Source organism: Ranitomeya variabilis, chromosome 1 (genome assembly GCF_051348905.1).
Source record: "Ranitomeya variabilis isolate aRanVar5 chromosome 1, aRanVar5.hap1, whole genome shotgun sequence".
Classification (NCBI taxonomy): Eukaryota; Metazoa; Chordata; class Amphibia; order Anura; family Dendrobatidae; genus Ranitomeya; species Ranitomeya variabilis.
In genome coordinates, this window is record NC_135232.1 from 474,849,186 (window position 1) to 474,868,576 (window position 19,391).

General features: G+C 42.4%; 1 protein-coding gene across 1 annotated transcript in view; it reads right to left on the reverse strand.

Moving 5' to 3' along the window:
• Window positions 1-19,391, reverse strand: part of ECPAS (Ecm29 proteasome adaptor and scaffold) — a 142,019-nt gene that overhangs the window by 8,940 nt on the left and 113,688 nt on the right. The window contains exons 34-42 of the mRNA XM_077250898.1: window positions 11,452-11,573; window positions 10,923-11,073; window positions 6,919-6,984; window positions 6,683-6,772; window positions 4,107-4,173; window positions 3,611-3,702; window positions 2,991-3,057; window positions 2,455-2,646; window positions 2,028-2,242 (exon numbers count right to left, since the gene is read on the reverse strand). Of these exons, the coding sequence (XP_077107013.1) occupies window positions 2,028-2,242; window positions 2,455-2,646; window positions 2,991-3,057; window positions 3,611-3,702; window positions 4,107-4,173; window positions 6,683-6,772; window positions 6,919-6,984; window positions 10,923-11,073; window positions 11,452-11,573 (1,062 nt within the window). The remainder of the gene's footprint in view (window positions 1-2,027; window positions 2,243-2,454; window positions 2,647-2,990; window positions 3,058-3,610; window positions 3,703-4,106; window positions 4,174-6,682; window positions 6,773-6,918; window positions 6,985-10,922; window positions 11,074-11,451; window positions 11,574-19,391) is intronic.

Genomic DNA, 19,391 nt, shown 5'->3' on the forward strand with positions numbered 1-19,391 from the left:
TGTCTGCATGGCTCCTTATCCCCATCCTTGTCTGCATGGCTCCTTATCCCCATCCTTGTCTGCATGGCTCCTTATTCCCATCCTTGTCTGCATGGCTCCTTATTCCCATCCTTGTCTGCATTGGCTCCTTATTCCCATCCTTGTCTGCATGGTTCCTTATTCCCATCCTTGTATGCATGGCTCCTTATTCCCATCTGTGATGGTATGATATGCTATGTAGGTATTATTTTTGCGTATATTTATATTTTACTTATTTTCAGGGTGTTCTCTTGTAGGATGAGTTGTTATTTGCCATCTGATATTCACCCCACAGTTCTGTATTGTTATCTCTCCACAGGGTCAGTGAATAATGTTGCTTGCTAATATGCTAATGACATGTTGACCTAGCTTGTTGAAACAATGAGCCCCTGAGACCTTCCCCCTCCTGACCTGTGAATGAGGAGGGAGACTTGTAAATATCAGGGAGGTGAGACACAGACTAGTCTGGTGTGGAACCATGATGTGAAGAGGATACCAGAGAGAAAGAAGAGTATATGGACTATGCTATCCTCTGCTGGATTGTTGGACTTTTATTCTGTTACTGAATGGCATTCGTGTTCTGGACTATTGTATCCTCAGTGTGGTGGATCGTATATATGGACCTTTCGTATCTTTGCCTAAATAAAGGTCGTGGAATTGTTAACTATTCTCTTGCTCTGTTGATTGTGTGGTACCGGATTAGGACCCCCGTGACACCATCCTTGTATGCATGGCTCCTTATTCCCATCCTTGTCTGCATGGCTCCTTATTCCCATCCTTGTTTGCATGGCTCCTTATTCCCATCCTTGTCTGCATGGCTCCTTATTCCCATCCTTGTCTGCATGGCTCCTTATTTCCATCCTTGTCTGCATGGCTCCTTATTCCCATCCTTCTATACATGGCTCCTTACTCCCATCCTTCTCTGCATGGCTCTTTATTCCATCCTTGTCTATATGGCTCCTTATTCCCATCCTTGTCTGCATGGCTCCTTATTCCCATCCTTGCATGCATGGCTCCTTATTCCCATCCTTGTATGCATGGCTCCTTAATTCCATCCTTCTCTGCATGGCTCCCCATCCCTGTCCTTGTCTGCATGGCTCCTTATTCCCATCCTTGTATGCACGGCTCCTTATTGCCATCCTTGTCTGCATGGCTCCTTATTCCCATCCTTGTCTGCATGGCTCCTTATTCCCATCCTTGTATGCATGGCTCCTTATTCCCATCCTTGTCTGCATGGCTCCTTATTCCCATCCTTGTCTGCATGGTTCCTCGTCCTCATCCTTGTATATATGGCCCCCAATGAGAAAAGCAGTAAAAAAAACCAAAAAGCATCCTACTTATCTTCCCTGTGCGCCCTCGCAGCATCTTGTTCTGGCTTCCAGCAGCTTCTGCGGCCGGGCGATCACATGTCCCCACTCATTAAGGTAAGGAATATTCACCTCTATCCAGCCTATGGGAGTGGAGAGGTGTGAATATTTATTACCTTAATGAGCAGGCACCTGTGAGAGCCCAGCAGCTGTTGGAAGCCATCGGCTGCAGCTGTAACTGTGCGCGATATAAGAGAAATTAATATTCATTGCCAGTGCAGTGAATATTCATTTACCTTTAGCAGCGGGCACAGGCTTTAGTTGCAGCCGCCGGCTCCTGCCTCCTGTGACCCGCTGCTCTGCCTCTCCCCCACCATAAACTGGGACAACGACTCGTGTACAAGCCGAGGGGGGCATTATCAGCACAAAAAAATGTGCTGAAAAACTCGATTTATACACGAGTATATATGGTAAATACTGAACAGAAGTGAAAAGAGCAACTGCAGTTCTCGGCAATGGCCGTACATACTGAGAGGAGCTCAGCCGCAGGTGGAGCTGTTAACATCTGATCGGTAGCACCTGAGTGTCAGACCCCCAGCAATCTGATACTGATGACAACTAATCAATACTTTATGCCAGACCACCCCTTTAATGTGACTGGGCCACTACTTGTATTGACTTAGAAAATAGTGCAGTCCATACCTTCCCAGTCCATGTTCTTCCTGGTAAACCCTGCAAGAGCGTGCCAATCACCATTCCCAAGTGTGGAGGAACCAGAGATCCAGTTTGTTGCTTTGCAATTGAAGCCATGGTTGCAGCACCCTGTGCTTTCATCTTCCAAGATGGAGACTGCAGAGCTTTCTGCGAAATGTCTATTAACTCTTTCATATACAATCGAATGCCGCCACTGATACTTCCTGTATATATTAGAGATCAATCATTAGTTTGTTAATTATACCGTAACAAATGAAAAAAAACTTAGTGCAATTTTATACCTTCCACAAACTACGAAGTGGTGACATGACTAAACATTTGGTAGATCTGAAAAATCTGGATAACATACGAACTTGTTGTTTTGTATATCAAAATCTGTGAACTGGTTCCCAACTCCGTAGGAAACTTTACATACCGGGCACATTTTCCAGCCACACTTCTCTCCAAAGGTTGGAGTCTTCTTTTTCTCCTTTCTCATCATCTGCAATCTCATGCATTGCAAGGAAGGCCAAAGGCAACACCATCCCTGAGTGGTTCTTTAGCACATCGGGGCTGTAGCGGCTGATAGCATGGACTGTTAACGTGCACCCTGCTCTGTATGCTGGCTCTATAAAGGTGATACAGACGAGCGGGTGAAATATTGCAACAGATAGAAATCAGTTCCCATGACAAGATATTGTTCTCTTCAATATACAAAAGGTTGCCTTACTACAATATATATCAGGATATCAACAAGTTAGACACTACGCCAGCTACAAAAACGGACTTCAGTTTACTTTGACATTACGTTGTTTATTGGGTTGGGTGGGTTTGTAAAACATATGTTATTAATACAAATGGTCTGCTTAAAAAGTTAAATAATAAAAAAGGGTTGTTTATACCCACACCCATGATACTACACTGCTAACATTGACGACGACAAAGCTGTTGAAATGTGATAATGTCGCTTACCTTCCTTTTCCATGTACCAGCTGCTCAGCTTCTGGAGAAGTTTTTCAGTGCTAGTATCCCTGGCTGTCTGTAAACAAAACCATATAAAAGGAATGCAGTCAATATACAAAGGCAATTCAAATTAAAGCAGCACTCCTCCTCCTCCCATCAAAGTTTATAATCTCATACTATATTGCAATCATCATATATAGCACTGTGTACTTACAATTGCTCATTTAGCCTTTTTACTCAGTTAATGCTTCTCTTTTATCTACTCTATGTAGAAACAGGAAGTCTCTTGTCCCTGCATTTATCATCCGCCTCTTCACCTCCTGACCCAGCTGCTCCCTCCTGCCTACCAGGGACTTTTGCAGTGACATGACTTGTGCAGAGAAAATTGACCTCCTGTTTCCACATACAGCTTAGAAGGATTCAGCTAGTCAGTTTTTAATCATGTGATGTCATGGACATAATGGAAATTAGAAGAATTAGCTGAGTAGAAAGGTAAAATGAACAACTGTAAGTACACAGTGCCATATAATATGAGAATTGCAATATATTAAGAGGATAAAAACTTTGATGGGAGGAGGAGGAGTGCTTCCTTAAGAATGCAATCCAACTAATGGGTCTGTGAAACTTACCCGGACTAAATGTCCCAGCGCAAAGGCATACGACTTCTGTATTACACTGTTTCGATCACATAGTCCATTTAATAAAGCACTCATAAGTTTACCTGTCGAAGAATAGTTTAGAAAAGCTTATCCAGGAATTATTTTCTGTTTTCTTGGTAATTTATTATGGTAAGAAATGGGGTATTTGAGTCACGTTCAATGAAGGCACCACAGTGTTAAACAGAATCGATATGATCAACAAGATGCATTATACATACTTAGAAAGTATAGAATGTATATAAAGGTAATAAGGCAATAATAATGCAGGACATCAGTACTCAAGCAGCTTTTTGCTCTGTATTTACCGGTCACCATGTTCTATGCATTATTTTGAAACAAAAGAGGCTATACTTTATTTATTGCTCAGTTGATACTTTCCATTCAGCTTTACGTTTCTTTATCTTACATTTTTAGGCAGAGATGATTCATGACATCTAAAAACACTTTTTCTGAGAAGGTAACTTACCGGAATAAGGCATCAGATCCTGGGGACACTGTGTCGTTAAAGATACAACAACACTGGCACATCCTCCCTTCAACATAAAGAGCATTGTTTAGAAGCACATAAGACTGATCCTGGGCTAAAGCTATCTATATACAGTAGATAAAAAACAACCTTCACCCCAGGGCCATTTTTTTCCTTATTCATTCTTCACTCCCCTTCTTCCCAGAACCATAACTTTTTTGTTTTTCCGTCAATATGGCCATGTGAGGGCTTAATTTTTGCGGGACGAGTTGTACTTTTGAATGACAGCATTGATTTTACCATATAGTGTACTGGAAAATGGGGAAAAAAATTACAAGTGAGGTGAAATTGCAAAAAAAAGTGCAATTCCACAATTGTTTTTTGGGTTCTTTTTTTTTTTTACCATGTTCACTAAATGCTAAAACTGACCTGCCATTATGATTCTCCAGGTCATTACGAGTTCACAGATACCAAACACATATAGGTTCTGTTTTACTTAAGTGGTGGAAAAAAAAAACACTTGTTAAGAAAAAAAAATAAAAATTTATATATATATATATATATATATATATATATATATATATATATATATATATATATAATGGTGTCATTTTCCGAAGCCCGCAGCATCTCTATTTTTCAGGATCTGGAGCTGTTGAGGGCTTATTTTTTGGCGCCGAGCTGACGTAATTTTGGCATTTTTAATTGTTTTCTCGTTATGCCATTTACCGATCGGATTATGTCTTTTTATATTTTGATAGATCGGGGGTCTCTGAAATCGGCGATACCAAATATGGTTATGTTTGATTTTTTATTATTATTTTATTTTGAATGGTGCAAAAGGGGGGTGATTTGAAAATGTTATTTTATTTTTTTACACTTTATAATAACTTTTCTTCAATAGTCTTCTATGGAAACTTGAAGTTGCGATCTTCTGATTACTTGCGCTACATGTAGCAGGGCTGCAGCCCTGCGATGTGTAGCATAAATGCTCATCTACCATGAAAGCCGGCCATGAGGCGGGGCTCATAGCAGGTCGGCAATGACAACCAATGGGGTTTCCTGCAGACCCCCGGTTGTCATGCCAGCCCATCGGGTCCCAGCGACCATGTGACAGGGGCGCCGATGGGCAGAGTTAGTGATGCGCTTCCAACGTAATCATGTTAAATGCTGCTGTCAGAGATTGACAGCAGCATTTAACAAGTTAAAGGGAACCTGTCACCACCCCCCCCAGGCGTTTGTAACTAAAAGAGCCACCTTGTGCAGCACTAATGCTGCATTCTGACAAGGTGGCCCATAAAAAAAAAAACTTACAACGCAGGCGTCGGGGACGATAATGCTGCAAGAGGAGGCGGCGCCTGGCGCGCACAGCTCCGGAGTGACGGCTGTGCTGCATCTAATTAGGAAGGAAAGTCCCGCCTCCGGGACGATTTCAGGGTATGTGGGGGCACATTTTATAAGTGTTTATTTCAGCGTGTGCAGGCATCATAACGAAAAGAGCCACCTTGTCAGAATGCTGCATTAGAACTGCACAAGGTGGCTCTTTTAGTTACAAACGCCTGAGGGGGGTGACAGGTTCCCTTTAACAGCAGCGGGTGGATTGCAATTCCACCCAAAGCTGTTAGAGGCATATGACAGCTGATCAAATCAGCTGTTATGTGCCGAAAAAGATGCGGGCTCAGTAATGTAGGAGTTAAACAGATGACTTGTATAATCGAAATTTTCAGACAATTAAAGGAAGTATGCAGAATTATTTGACTACTGCACAGATACCATTACTGACTAATAGTTGGCAAAAAAAAAAACTTTGGAGGTAGTCCACTTTAAGAATAATGGAAGAGATTTTTCAAGCTAATTGTGCCTTATTCATTATGCCCTGACTGATCAAAGTAAATCACTTTGAAAAGTCGCAAAAATCTCTGTGCAACGCTAAGTTGTGCAAAAATGTTGTGACTTTTGGTGTTTTCACACCAATTTTGCTCAGCTTTGCCACAATTGGAGGTGCTGAGCCAGGACAGGGTCATGATGACACAGATCGTCTAATTCATGATGAACTAGGTTGCCAAACTTTTTACTCCAGTCTCTGACTGGAGTAAGATTTATGGCACAGAGCACCTCTTCAGAAATCAGGAGCCTCAGACTCCAGCAGGCCCCTCACACTGGCAAGAAAATTGTTCGCCTTAATGAATGGAGGCCTATGTATTTCAGATACTTTTTGTGCCTTGTCAGACAAGATGGATTGGCCCTGCTAATAAAAAAGGGCTTAGATAAACTTAGCAGAAAGATGTGTCGCCTGACATGTGACATTCCACCAAAAACGAAGACAAAATTGTGGAACACATACTTAACCAGGATATGTAAACTAAGACTAGACAGACTAAATATGTACCAGGATTTAGCAAACTGCATGAAATACTATGATAAATCTATCGCTCTTAGTTTGCACTGTCCATCTATCTCCCTTCCTACAGCAGCTGGCCAATTGATTGCAACTGACCATTCCTATTGGGGTAAGTCACCGCTGACAGCTGTCAGGTATAAATACTGCATAATGTAGGTGTATGTTTTGCTCTTACCTTAGTACCCAGCCCCAGTCCACTTTTGATCAATTCACACAATCTTGGAACTAGTTCAGCCAGGACACTGACATCCAGATGCTGAATACACTGTAAGGAGTAAGCATTTTGTGAGAAATGGCATTTCTTTATTCACCCAGTTTAAGTAGAGGAAGAGAAATACTATGCTATATGAAAGCGAAACTTAAAACAAGACATTAAACACAATGTCCGTAATCCGTCGAACATTTACTTACCATATTTATGGTTTCCATCATTGGGGAGGATTTAGCAGCGTTTAGTCTTGCACTGTCCATTGCAGCCTGTTTTAATTAGAAAAAAAATAAAATAAAAAAGGGAATACTTTGAGAGCTTATTCATTGGAATTTCCCCATCACTGCTCTAATAGTTTAAAGGATAAACAGATTTTCAAGTAACTTTTTAGAATAAACTGTATACATGGGGAGTAACACTATTTCTGACAATCATATCCTGCATCTTCACCAGTTTTCCCCTTTGTAGGCTCCATCTATAAATTTGTAATTGACTGTGGGCTGGTGGGAGAATCCTAGCGGCTATACAAGGGCTGTAAATGTGACTCCTCACTGTGCTGGCGGTCTGTCTCATCTGAGCAAGGCCTTCTTCACACATCCGTTTTCTATGTCCGTATGCAGTCCGTCTTTAAGTACCGCAAATACAGACACACACACACACACCCGTTGTATTCAATGGTGGTGTGCACATGTTAGGTTTTTCACACCGACAGTGTGTTCGTGTGAAAAAAACCCGCAGACATGTCAGGTTTTTTTTGTGCAGCATGGACAAAATGCGTGCCGCACACACTGATGACACACAGATGAGTTTCCGCTATTCCCAGGTGCCGGCGGCTGAAGGCAGCTTTCATCAATGTCTCCTGATTGCGTGAACATAAGCCATGCTGTCTCACACCACAATCCTTCTCAGCAATATCTGGCTTACAGCCTGAACGGTGGCATGATGCAACCATTCAGGCTGAAAACCATGAGCTGCTGTGTGCCATCAGCCTGGACGTTCGCATCATGCCACCACTTATCTTCATGTCGGACAGGTGAGGGATATGGTTATTATTTGCTTTTTTTTTTCTTTTTTTTTTTTATTTACGACGGACAAGGGCTTCAATGGATTAGGCGTAAGGTGAGTATTATGGTTTTTTATCATTTTCTGTCTTTTACATGGGCCAAGGGCTTCAATAGAGTATAACTTTGCTTTCAAATAAGTGTAAAACAGGGTGGTGATTTTTATTTCAAAGAAAGGATTTTATTCTTGCTGTGTGTTTATTTCCAAACTTACTATGGGGTTAGCAATTACCAACACGTGGGCTTGATGTCACCTGACAATACAAAGGTTCATCAACCCCAACCCTATTACCCCACTTGCTATTGCCACAAGGCAAGTGGGAAGAGCGAGGCTAAGCACCGGATTTGGCTCATCTTATGGATGCAGCATTTCTGAGGCAGCCGCGGCTGAGGTCTAATGTTCGTGGCCTGGGGGGCAATATCCATGAACCCTTCCCAAGCTATTACTATGAACTTACAGCTGTCTGTTTAGCCTTTGCTGGTTTGAATTTATAGGGTGACCTCAGGCCATTTTTTTTCTGGGGTTCCCAGTAAATTCACCAGGAAAGTCTAAGCAAACAGCTGGGAATCTTATTGTGTATTGTCATTTATCCCAGATTATCAACATCAGTCCCCAGCTGTGGGATTTCCCTCTACTGGTTATGAAAATTGCTCCCATGCCGTTTTTTTTTAATTTATTTAATTATTTACAGTACAGACTAAAAGTTTGGACACACCTTCTCATTTAAAGATTTTTCTGTATTTTCATGACTATGAAAATTGTACATTCACACTGAAGGCATCAAAACTATGAATTAACACATGTGGAATTATATCCTTAACAAAAAAGTGTGAAACAAACTGAAATTATGTCTTATATTCTAGGTTCTTCAAAGTAGCCACCTTTTGCTTTGATGACTGCTTTGCACACTCTTGGCATTCTCTTGATGAGCTTCAAGAGGTAGTCACTGGGAATGGTCTTCCAACAATCTTGAAGGAGTTCCCAGAGATGCTTAGCACTTGTTGGCCCTTTTGCCTTCACTCTGCGGTCCAGCTCACCCCAAACCATCTCGATTGGGTTCAGGTCTGGTGACTGTGGAGGCCAGGTCCATATTCAAAAAGAATCAAAAAGACAGCGCCACAATGGACAGTGAAAAATATCTTACACTTTAATCAGCCTCCTGCGGCGACGTTTCGGTCCAAGGACCTTTATCAAGCACGTTTTGGTCCGAAACATCGCCGCAGGAGGCAGATTAAAGTGTAAGATATTTTTCACTGTCCATTGTGGCGCTGTCTTTTTGATTCTTTTTGAATATGGTCTTGTATCCGGGTTGGACCCCCTGGTATTGACGTGCGCCCTTATGCACATGGAGGCTGTATGGTCATAGGGTGCGGTTTAACCTCTTCTTGGATTTTTGTGGAGGCCAGGTCATCTGGTGTAGCACCCCATCACTCTCCTTCTTGGTCAAATAGCCCTTACACAGCCTTGAGGTATGTTTGGGGTCATTGTCCTGTTGAAAAATAAATGATGGTCCAACTAAACGCAAACCGGATGGAATAGCATGCCGCTGCAAGATGCTGTGGTAGCCATGCTGGTTCAGTATGCCTTCAATTTTGAATAAATCCCCAAGAGTGTCACCAGCAAAGCACCCCCACATCATCACACCTCCTCCTCCATGCTTCACTGTGGGAACCAGGCATGTAGAGCATGTAGAGTCCATCCGTTCACCTTTTCTGCGTCGCACAAAGACACGGTGGTTGGAACCAAAGATCTCAAATATGGACTCAACAGACCAAAGCACATATTTCCACTGGTCTAATGTCCATCCTTTTGTTCTTTAGCCCAAACAAGTCTCTTCTGCTTGTTGCCTGTCCTTAGCAGTGGTTTCCTAGCAGCTATTTTACCATGAAGGCCTGCTGCACAAAGTCTCCTCTTAACAGTTGTAGAGATGTGTCTGCTGCTAGAACTCTGTGTGGCATAGACCTGGTCTCTAATCTGAGCAGCTGGTGACACGGATAAACTTATCCTCAGAAGCAGAGGTGACTCTTGGTCTTCCTTTCCTGGGGCGGTCCTCATGTTTGTAGCGCTTGATGGTTTTTGCCACTGTACTTGGGGACACTTTCAAAGTTTTCCCAATTTTTCGGACTGACTTACCTTCATTTCTTAAAGTAATGATGGCCACTCGTTTTTCTTTACTTAGCTGCTTTTTTCTTGCCATAATACAAATTCTAACAGTCTATTCAGTAGAACTATCAGCTGTGTATCCACCAGACTTCTGCACAACACAACTGATGGTCCCAACCCCATTTATAAGGCAAAAAATCCCACTTATTAAACCTGACAGGGCACACCTGTGAAGTGAAAACCATTCCGGTGACTACCTCTTGAAGCTCATCAAAAGAATGCCAAGAGTGTGCAAAGCAGTCATCAAAGCAAAAGGTGGCTACTTTGAAGAACCTAGAATATAAGACATAATTACAGTTGTTTCACACTTTTTTGTTAAGTATATAATTCCACATGTGTTAATTCATAGTTTTGATGCCTTCAGTGTGAATGTACACTTTTCATAGTCATGAAAATACAGAAAAATCTTTAAATGAGACGGTGTGTCCAAACTTTTGGTCTGTATTGTATGTTACACAGGAGGTACACAGCTGCTGCTGAATACAACTCCCATCATTGTCTCCTGGTTGCCCTGATCTCAGCGCAAGCAGGAGACAATGATGAGAGCTGTCTTCAGCCACCAGCGCCTGAGATCAGCGCAAACTGTACCACTTGCTCCCAGGCTCTGGTATCGGTCACACGAACGGCATACGGATGAGGCATACGGCTGTCACATAGGTACATACAGATGGCCCACGGATCTCACCAGTACTGGTTCTTCCTGTATCAAGACGTGGGATCGAGGCCCAAGTGGATGATAAATTAAAGAGGCAAGGGGAAGGAGAAGGGGGAAGCTGATAGGATACACTACAAAGTTTGTTATATTCATCTGTACTATTAATTTATGCAAAGTTTGTTGAAAGTACAATTTACACAGTAAAGTGTCGTTATAATGCTTTTTTATAACTATAAGGGCAGACCAAAGGGTTTTTGAAGCGCTAACATTTAATTCTGCTTAATCAGTAAGTTATACAGGAAACTAGAAGAGGTTGTTAATGCTTACCTTTTCCTGATCTGTAGCTCGTAGACTTAGATAATTCAGTACCTGAGGTTCTAAAACACTCAAAGATTCCAGCAAAGCTGGGATGAGTTTTGGGGTATGAGGTTTCAATAATTCTCCAGCACTTTTACTGATTTTAACCAACGTGTTGATACTAGGAAGAAGAGTGAGAGATATTCAATTAATATAAAGGCTAATAAGGCTACAGGAAACAAAGTGAAATCAACCAGTGAATGATACCACATCTGGTGCTCTGTTATCAGAGTGTAATAGCGCTATCCTCATAAGGCGTTACATACTGTAGTATAGCTTTTCACAAAGCTTATAGTTACTTAAGGTATTGACTGCTTGTTTAGAAAAAGTGAAGAGGCTGCTGTAATCACAGGAATAACTAGTGAGTTCCCTCTACGGGCAGAATACAATACTCTGTCAGGTTGACATGCTTAAGTTATTTTAGATTTCTCTTTCTCTTTAAGCAGGCAAGTGAATGGTAACATTAATACAATTAACATACAAACTCTGGTCCACTTACCTAAGAGCCCGGACTTCAGTCACTGTGCTCATAATACCCTTGTCCAGAAGGCACGGTAAAAGAACAGCAATTGTTTTCTGACCAGCTGCACCCTTGCATGGTTCACACATCCTTATGCATACCTTACAGGTCAAAGGAGAATATTCAGGATTAAAGTGAAAATGTATATATTAGCGTAGATCCCATCATCATATTTTACAACATAAACGGCATACATTATAAACTAGATCTCAAAGACATCATTCATGAGACTAATGTACTTATGGGTGAAAACTTTAAAAAAGTATTATAGTCATGATAATCAAAAGAGTATTTTATGAGGCCAGCTCTAGCAGAACATCAGAATTATACAGCCATTAAATGGCTGTATAAACGTATTAATGGGGTGGTCAGTTACCTAAAATGTCCTTTCTAAATAGCTTGATTATAAAATACTCTACACTTGCTACCCTTCTCCCTATCTATCTAATCTAAAAAATGTGTTTTTTTCTTACTGCACTTCCTGTGACTTTTCATTTGAGAGGAGTCACAACCAGAACGTCACAGGAAGCTGGGGCTGCACCCACTTCCCTGCGTCTGTCACCCCTCTTGGAACAGGAGGCCATTGGGGGGCTGAGCTGCAGTTTTGACAGTTTCTTTGATCTGAAGATGTCCTGAATTCATGGTCATGGTGCTAGAATCTGTGAGAAAGGTGAGCGCAGTTCTGGCACTCTGCTTCTAAATCTGACGCATTTTCTATGAAAGATGTCATCAGGGGGTGGAGATAGAATAAGTGTGTGACACCAGCAGGGAGCGATGGTGGAGTCAGACACATAGCTTCTATCACCACCCCCTGATGAGGATTCATTTGAGGGCAGTGCTAGAAGCTGTGGGGCGGCCCTGCCATCACTCACTCCTTTTATCTCTGTTCCCTGACAATGTCTTTCTTCACAGTTAGCATCATCAGCAGTGATAGATTGTGGGCGGTGCCCTCACTTCTCCCACAACATCACCATGGATCTTGGACAGGGGTGGGGAGCTTTAGGCCTTATATGACCTTTTCAGCGACCCTCGGCAAATTCCCTGGGGACAGATTCCCTGGGGACCGCAGTGCTCGGGCCAGAATCTGCGTTTTGACAGCTGCTGGCCCTTTAACTCCTTCCAGACATATGCCGTATACATACGGAACTGCAGAAGCGGAGTTCCCGCATAGCGAAGTATATATACAGCACCGCTATTTCTGGTTACTGGGTTGCATCGCAGTGACAGAGTTAAGATATCTGCTGTCCATCTCTGCATGTCGCCCTCCCCATGCATCGGAGATCACTGTGATTGGCTCGTCAGAATTGATCAGCCAATCACAGTAATGCCATAATAAAGTTACCAAAAAAATAGTGGGGTGATCACCACATCACTTCTCCTGATTAATCCCTTTGGAGCTGATGGCCTGAACAATAGTTACTAACCAATCAGCATCAAAGGGATTAATCTGAAATAGGAGATCACCACTCTGCATGCCATCTTTATCTTAGAGTTGGCGTGCAGAGCAGTTGTATCCCACCCTGTGTTACCTTAGAGAGAAAATTCATTGGTGGCCAGTGCGAACCTCCTGCAATCTATGATCACAGCAGCAACAGTTCCCTAATCCCTGTTACATTCTCCCCACCATCCCCCCACTCCCAATTTTGGTGCAATTTTTTTTGCACGGCGTCCTGCCCTGAGCATTCGTGCTCTTCCCGTTGCCACGTCGTTCTGATCGGTATGGCTGCTGATAAAAGTCAGCGCCAACTGATTTTCTTTTTTTTTTTTAGCTAGTTAAGAGTAGCGGACATCGCAGTGTTAGTGATGTCTGATTTTCTTTTACAAAAAAAATAATAGTAGTTAGTACAGTGTAGCTTTATAGGTAGCGATTTGCAGTATTAGTGACATCTGATTTTCTTTCACAAAAAATATAAAAAGTACAGAGAAGCTTTATAGGTAGGCAGAGAGCGTATTTCTTTTACAAGAAAAAACAATAACATTTTTATTGCTGGGTAGCTAGTGCATGAGGGGAGCGCAGTGTTAGGCTGGGTTCACATTGCGTTCAGTGACTCCGTTAAACGGACTACGTTACACCGCGGCATAACGCGGTGTAACGTAGTCCGTTAATGCCGCCATTGAATGCAATGTCGGACGCATCGCTAGCACACGCCCAAAATAGTACCTTTTACACCAACACAATACATGTGTAAAAGCACTACTTACACACACAACCCCTGTGTTTTGAAGAACAAAATAAAAATGGCAGATTCCTTAAGAAGACGCTATTCACCAGAGGAGGCATATGAATTCTTTGCCTCCAACACGGAGTTGGCCAGTGAGGAAGATCCCACATTCCTCTATTCCTCCTCATCTAGCGAGGAAGGACCCCCAGCACGGCACCCTAGGACCTAGGCAACTCCTGCAGCAATTGATCCCATGTGGACTCCAACCCCTGAAAATGATCAGCCCGTTATTCCAGATTTCATGGGCAGCTCAGGAATCCAGTTTGACACCACTGGCCTGAAATTAAATTAACTTTTTCAAATTCTTTTCCAGCGAGAAAATAATAAATATTATGGTGACCCAGACAAATTTGGATGCCCTTCAATTTTTCACCCAAAATCCTACGTCCTCATATAACAGATGGACCCCTGTAAATGCAGCAGAAATTATGACATTTTGGGGCATGGTACTGCATATGAGCATAGTCAGATATACAAAGCTTAGGCATACTAGAGTACTGATATTCTCTACAGTACACCGGTATTCCGTATGGCCACGACAAGGACACGATTTGAAGTGATCCAAAAGTTTTTGCATTATAGTGACGATCCTAACTTTGATCGTCTATACAAAATTTGGCCAGTAGTTGACCACTTCAGCAGAAAATTTGCTGAGGTGGACACCCCGCAAAGGGGCATCTCTATATCAGTGACATCAATCTCTGGTTCATTTCAAAGGGAGGTTAAAATTAGGAATGAAACTGTACAAGCTGTGCGAAAGTACCTAAAGGTACACCCACAGCTTTAGCGTCTACTAAAGGAAGATCATCCAGATTGACCCTTCTCAATGCCCCCCTGTCCTGGGGTTGAGTGGGAAAATTGTGTGGGACTTGCTGCACCCAGTGATGGATAAGGGTTATCACCTCTACCTAGATAACTTTTACACCAGTATCCCACTCTTCAAGACCCTCTCTGTTAGAGGTACAGTTGTATGTGACACTGTGCAAAAAAAAATAAAAATCAGAGAACCCTCCCTAAGCCGATAATTGGCTAACTGCTGAGAAGGCGACAGCAGAGCCCAATGCAGAGACAAGTATAAGGGCAAGAGGGTTGTTCTTATCTTGATCACCATACATTGTGATAACAGCTGCCTTGTAAATGTCAGAGGTACCATAACACAAGTCCCAAAGCCAGATTGCATCCTGGATTATATTAAGTACATGGGAGTTGTAGATCTCTTAGATCAGGTCTTCAAACCAAATAGTGCCATGCGAAAACTAAAGTTTGGTAGAAAAAAATGGCAGTATACAATGCTTTTGTGCACCTTTCTTCATTTTCAGGAAGTAGTCATCAAGGCACTCAAGAGGGTGAGGGTCCCAGTACTTCTGCAACTAATGGTGCCCATATCGTCCCAGGTCAACATTTTCCAGGAGAGATTCCCCCAATAGCGAAGAAGGGAAGATCACAAACAAGGTGCAGAGTATGCTCCAAGAAGGGAATATGAAAAGACGCAATTTACTATTGTGAAACCTGCACCCAAAAAAATCTGGCCTTTTCATTAAAAAGGCACAGATTCTGACCTGCGTTTTCTGCCAAGAAATGCAGAATCTGCACAGAAAATTCCACAGTCAAATCTGCAACGTGTGCACATAGCCTTATAATTGATATACTCCGCACAAGTTACACATACGACCACATTATAAATTCATACACAATTTTTGCGGTCCATTTTCTCTTATTACCCTTGCGAAAATTAAACAATTGGGGCTAACAAACATTTTGTTGAAAAAATTTGATTTTTTTTTTTTATTTTCACGGCTCAACTTTATCCATTTCTGTGAAGCACATGGGGGTTCAAGGTGCCCACCACACAACTAGATAAATTCCTTGAAGGCTCTAGTTTTCAAAATTGGGTCCCTTATGGGGGGAGTTTCGACTGTTTAGGCACATCATGGCGTCCGCTTTCGATTCTAGCCAAAAAAAAATATCGAACAAACTTTACCACTATCATGAAATATGCCACGAGAAAATCTCAGAATTGGTGGGATCTGTGGAAGTGTTCTAGAGTTAGTATCTCAAAGTGACACTGGTCAGAATTGAAAAAAAATGGTCTGGCCAGGAAGATGAAAACAAGCTTAGGAGAGAGGGGGTTAAACCTCTTTTGCACTGTGAGCACGCATGCATTGATGAACTACATGCTAACGCTGGGGGCCAGGGCCAGCAGCAGAATGTACTTTGTGGGCAGAGTTATGTGCTCCAGCCTCCAACCCCAATGTTTCCTGTGATTTGTGCTCCAAATGTTTCCTTTGAAGTATGTGCTCCAGCGTCTCCTGTGATGTGCATGCTCCAGCCAAAACATCTCCTGTGATATGCTGCAGTGTCTCCTACGTGATGCATATGCTACTGATCCAGCGTTTCCAATGTGATGTATATGCTGCAGACCCAGCGTCTATGTGATCTACAGGTGCTTCTCACAAAATTAAACTATCATCAAAAAGTTAATTTATTTCAGTTCTTCAATATAAAAAGTGAAACTCATATTATATAGAGTCATTACAGAGTGATCAATGAAAACCCAAAAGTCATTATCTCAGTAAAATTAGATTAATTTAATAAAAAACACCTGCAAAGGCTTCCTAAGTGTTTAAAAAGGTCCCTAAGGCTGGTTTCACATTTGCGGATGAGGGCTTTGCGGAGTGCTGCGTTGTTCCTCCGTGAAGCTCCGCCCACTGCTGCACCTCTTCCTTCAGCTACGCCCACGACGGCATGCCTCTACCTTGTGCCAGTCATTACACTGGCTACCCATCCACTCCAGAATCCAGTACAAAACTACTACCCTCATCCACAAAGCACTCCATGGCTCAGCACCACCCTACATCACCTCTCTGGTCTTAGTCTACCACCCTACCCGTACCCTCCGCTCCGCTAATGACCTCAGGTTAGCATCCTCAATAATCAGAACCTCCCACTCCCGTCTCCAAGACTTTACACGTGCTGCGCTGATTCTCTGGAATGCACTACCTAGGTTAATACGATTAATCCCCACAGTTTTAAGCGTGCCCTAAAACCGCATTTGTTCAGACTGGCCTACCGCCTCAACGCATTAACCTAACTATCCCTGTGTGGCCTATTAAAAATAGAAAAAAAAAAAAACAACACATAATCGGGTTCCTTGCATCGTGTTCTCATACACTTTATGCAGTTAATAGCCCTCTGTGTCTGTACTGTTACATACTTAGGCTGTTAACTGGTTCATGCAGCTTTACATGAACACCCGAGCCTTACACTATGGCTGGTCCAAATAACTAAAGCAATTGTCACCATCCACCTCTCGTGTCTCCCCTTTTCCTCATAGTTTGTAAGCTTGCGAGCAGGGCCCTCATTCCTCCTGGTATCTGTTTTGAACTGTGATTTCCGTTATGCTGTAATGTCTATTGTCTGTACAAGTCCCCTCTATAAGTTGTAAAGTGCTGCGGAATATGTTGGCGCTATATAAATAAAAATTATTATTATTATTATTATTATCCTGCGTACCCTATCTTTAACATTGGGTACGCAGGCCATGCGGATGCCTCCGCATGCGTCATTTTCACGCTGTGTAGACCGCAACAAAATGTAACATGTTGCGTTCGACGCAGGTAGGTGCAGCGTCAAAATGATGCATGTGGAGGCATCCGCATGGCCTGTGTAACCAATGTTAAAGATAGGGTACGCAGGACACATGCCAAGCTGAAGGAAGAGGCGCGGCAGTGGGCGGGGCTTCCCGGAGGAACTACGCAGCCCTCTGCAAAGCCCTCGCCCGCAAATGTAAAACTAGCCTTAGTCTGTTTCAGTAAGCTCCACAATCATGGGGGAGACTGATGACTTGACAGATGTCCAGAAGGCAGTCATTAAAGGAGGGTTAACCACAAATGATCATTGCTAAAAAAGCTGGCAGTGCACAGAGTGCTGTATCCAAGCATATTAATGGAAAGTTGAGTGGAAGGAAAAAGTGTGGTAGAAAAAGGTGCACAAGCATCCGGGATAACCACAGCCTAGAAAGGATTAAGAAAAGGCCATTCAAAAATTTGGGGGAGATCCACAAGGAGTGGACTGGTACTGGAGTCATTGCTTAAAGAGCCAGTAAAAACAGACATAACCAGGACATGGGCTACATGTGTCCCATTCCTTGTATCAAGCCACTCATGACCAATAGACAACGCCAGAAGCGTCTTACCTGGGCCAAGAAGAAAAAGAACTGGACTGTTGCTCAGTGGTCCAAGGTGTTGTTTTCATATGAAAGTAAATGTTGCATTTCATTTGGAAATCAAGGTCCCAGAGTCTGGAGGAAGAGTGGAGAGACACACAATCCAAGCTGCATGAGGTCTAGTGTGAAGTTTCCACAATCAGTGATGGTTTGAGGAGCCATGTCATCTGCTGGAGTGTGTTTTATCAAGACCAAAGTCAGCGCAGCCATCTACCAGGAAATTTTAGAGCACTTCATGCTTCCCTCTACTGACAAGCTTTTTGGAGATGGAAATTTCATTCTCCAGCAGGACTTGCCACCTGTCCACACTGCCAAAAGTACCAATAACTGGTTTACAAACAACAGTATCACTATGCTTGATTGGCCAGCAAACTCGCCTGACCTTAACCCCATAAAGAATCTATGGGTTATTGTCATGAGGAAGATGAGAGACACCAGACCCAACAATGCAGATGGACTGAACGCTGCTATCAAAGCAACCTGGGCTTCCATAACACCTCAGCAGTGCCACATGCTGATCGCCTCCATGCCACACCGCATTGATGCAGAAATTGATGCAAAAGGAGCCCCAACCAAGTATTGAGTACATTTACTAAACGTACATTTGGATTTGAGCCAACATTTTGGATTTGAAAATCATTTTTCAAGCTGGTGTGAAAGTATTCTAATTTACTGAGATAATGACTCTTGGGTTTCATTGGCTGTAAGCCATAATCATCAACATTAACAGAAATAAATACTTTAAATGTACTCTGTTTGTAATGACTCTATATAAAATATATGAGTTTCACTTTTTATATTGAAGAACTGAAATAAATTAACTATTTGATTATATTCTAATTTTGTGAGAAGCACCTGTATATGCTGCAACCCCATTGTCTATTATGTGATGTATATGCTGCAGCCCCAGTGAATCCTGTGTGGTGTATATGCCCCAGCGTCTCCTATGTGATGTATACCACAGTCTCCTATGTTATGTATAAAGCAAGCCTCCCACTACTTGAGTTCTATAAATGTAATGTGAGCAATGATCAATTTCCCACTTGAGGAGACCTGCAGCGGAATATACCTGTATTCTTAACAACTTACTGCTGCGAGAATTTTACAAAACTTATCACAAACTTGACTGAGCTCCAGACCGACACAAATTGGATACGCAGTTGTGAAAAGCAACATGACCACTTAACATCACCGCTGCCCCAAAGAGAGAGAGCTCCAGCCATCAAATTAGGAGCTAATTGTTTGACCAAATAGAGCATGGAAATTTTCAAGTTGATCATTTTGTGCAGCCCCCTGATCTAGGACATCTTCAGAAGGTGTCCATCACAAGAAGTGAAGCAAAAAAAAACACATTTAGTGATTAGCTAGATAAGGAGTAGTGTACAGTATTGTATAATAAAGCGAATAACAAAAGGGGCTATGGCATAAAGATTGGTATTTAGAAAGGACATTTTAGGTACAGAACTCCCATT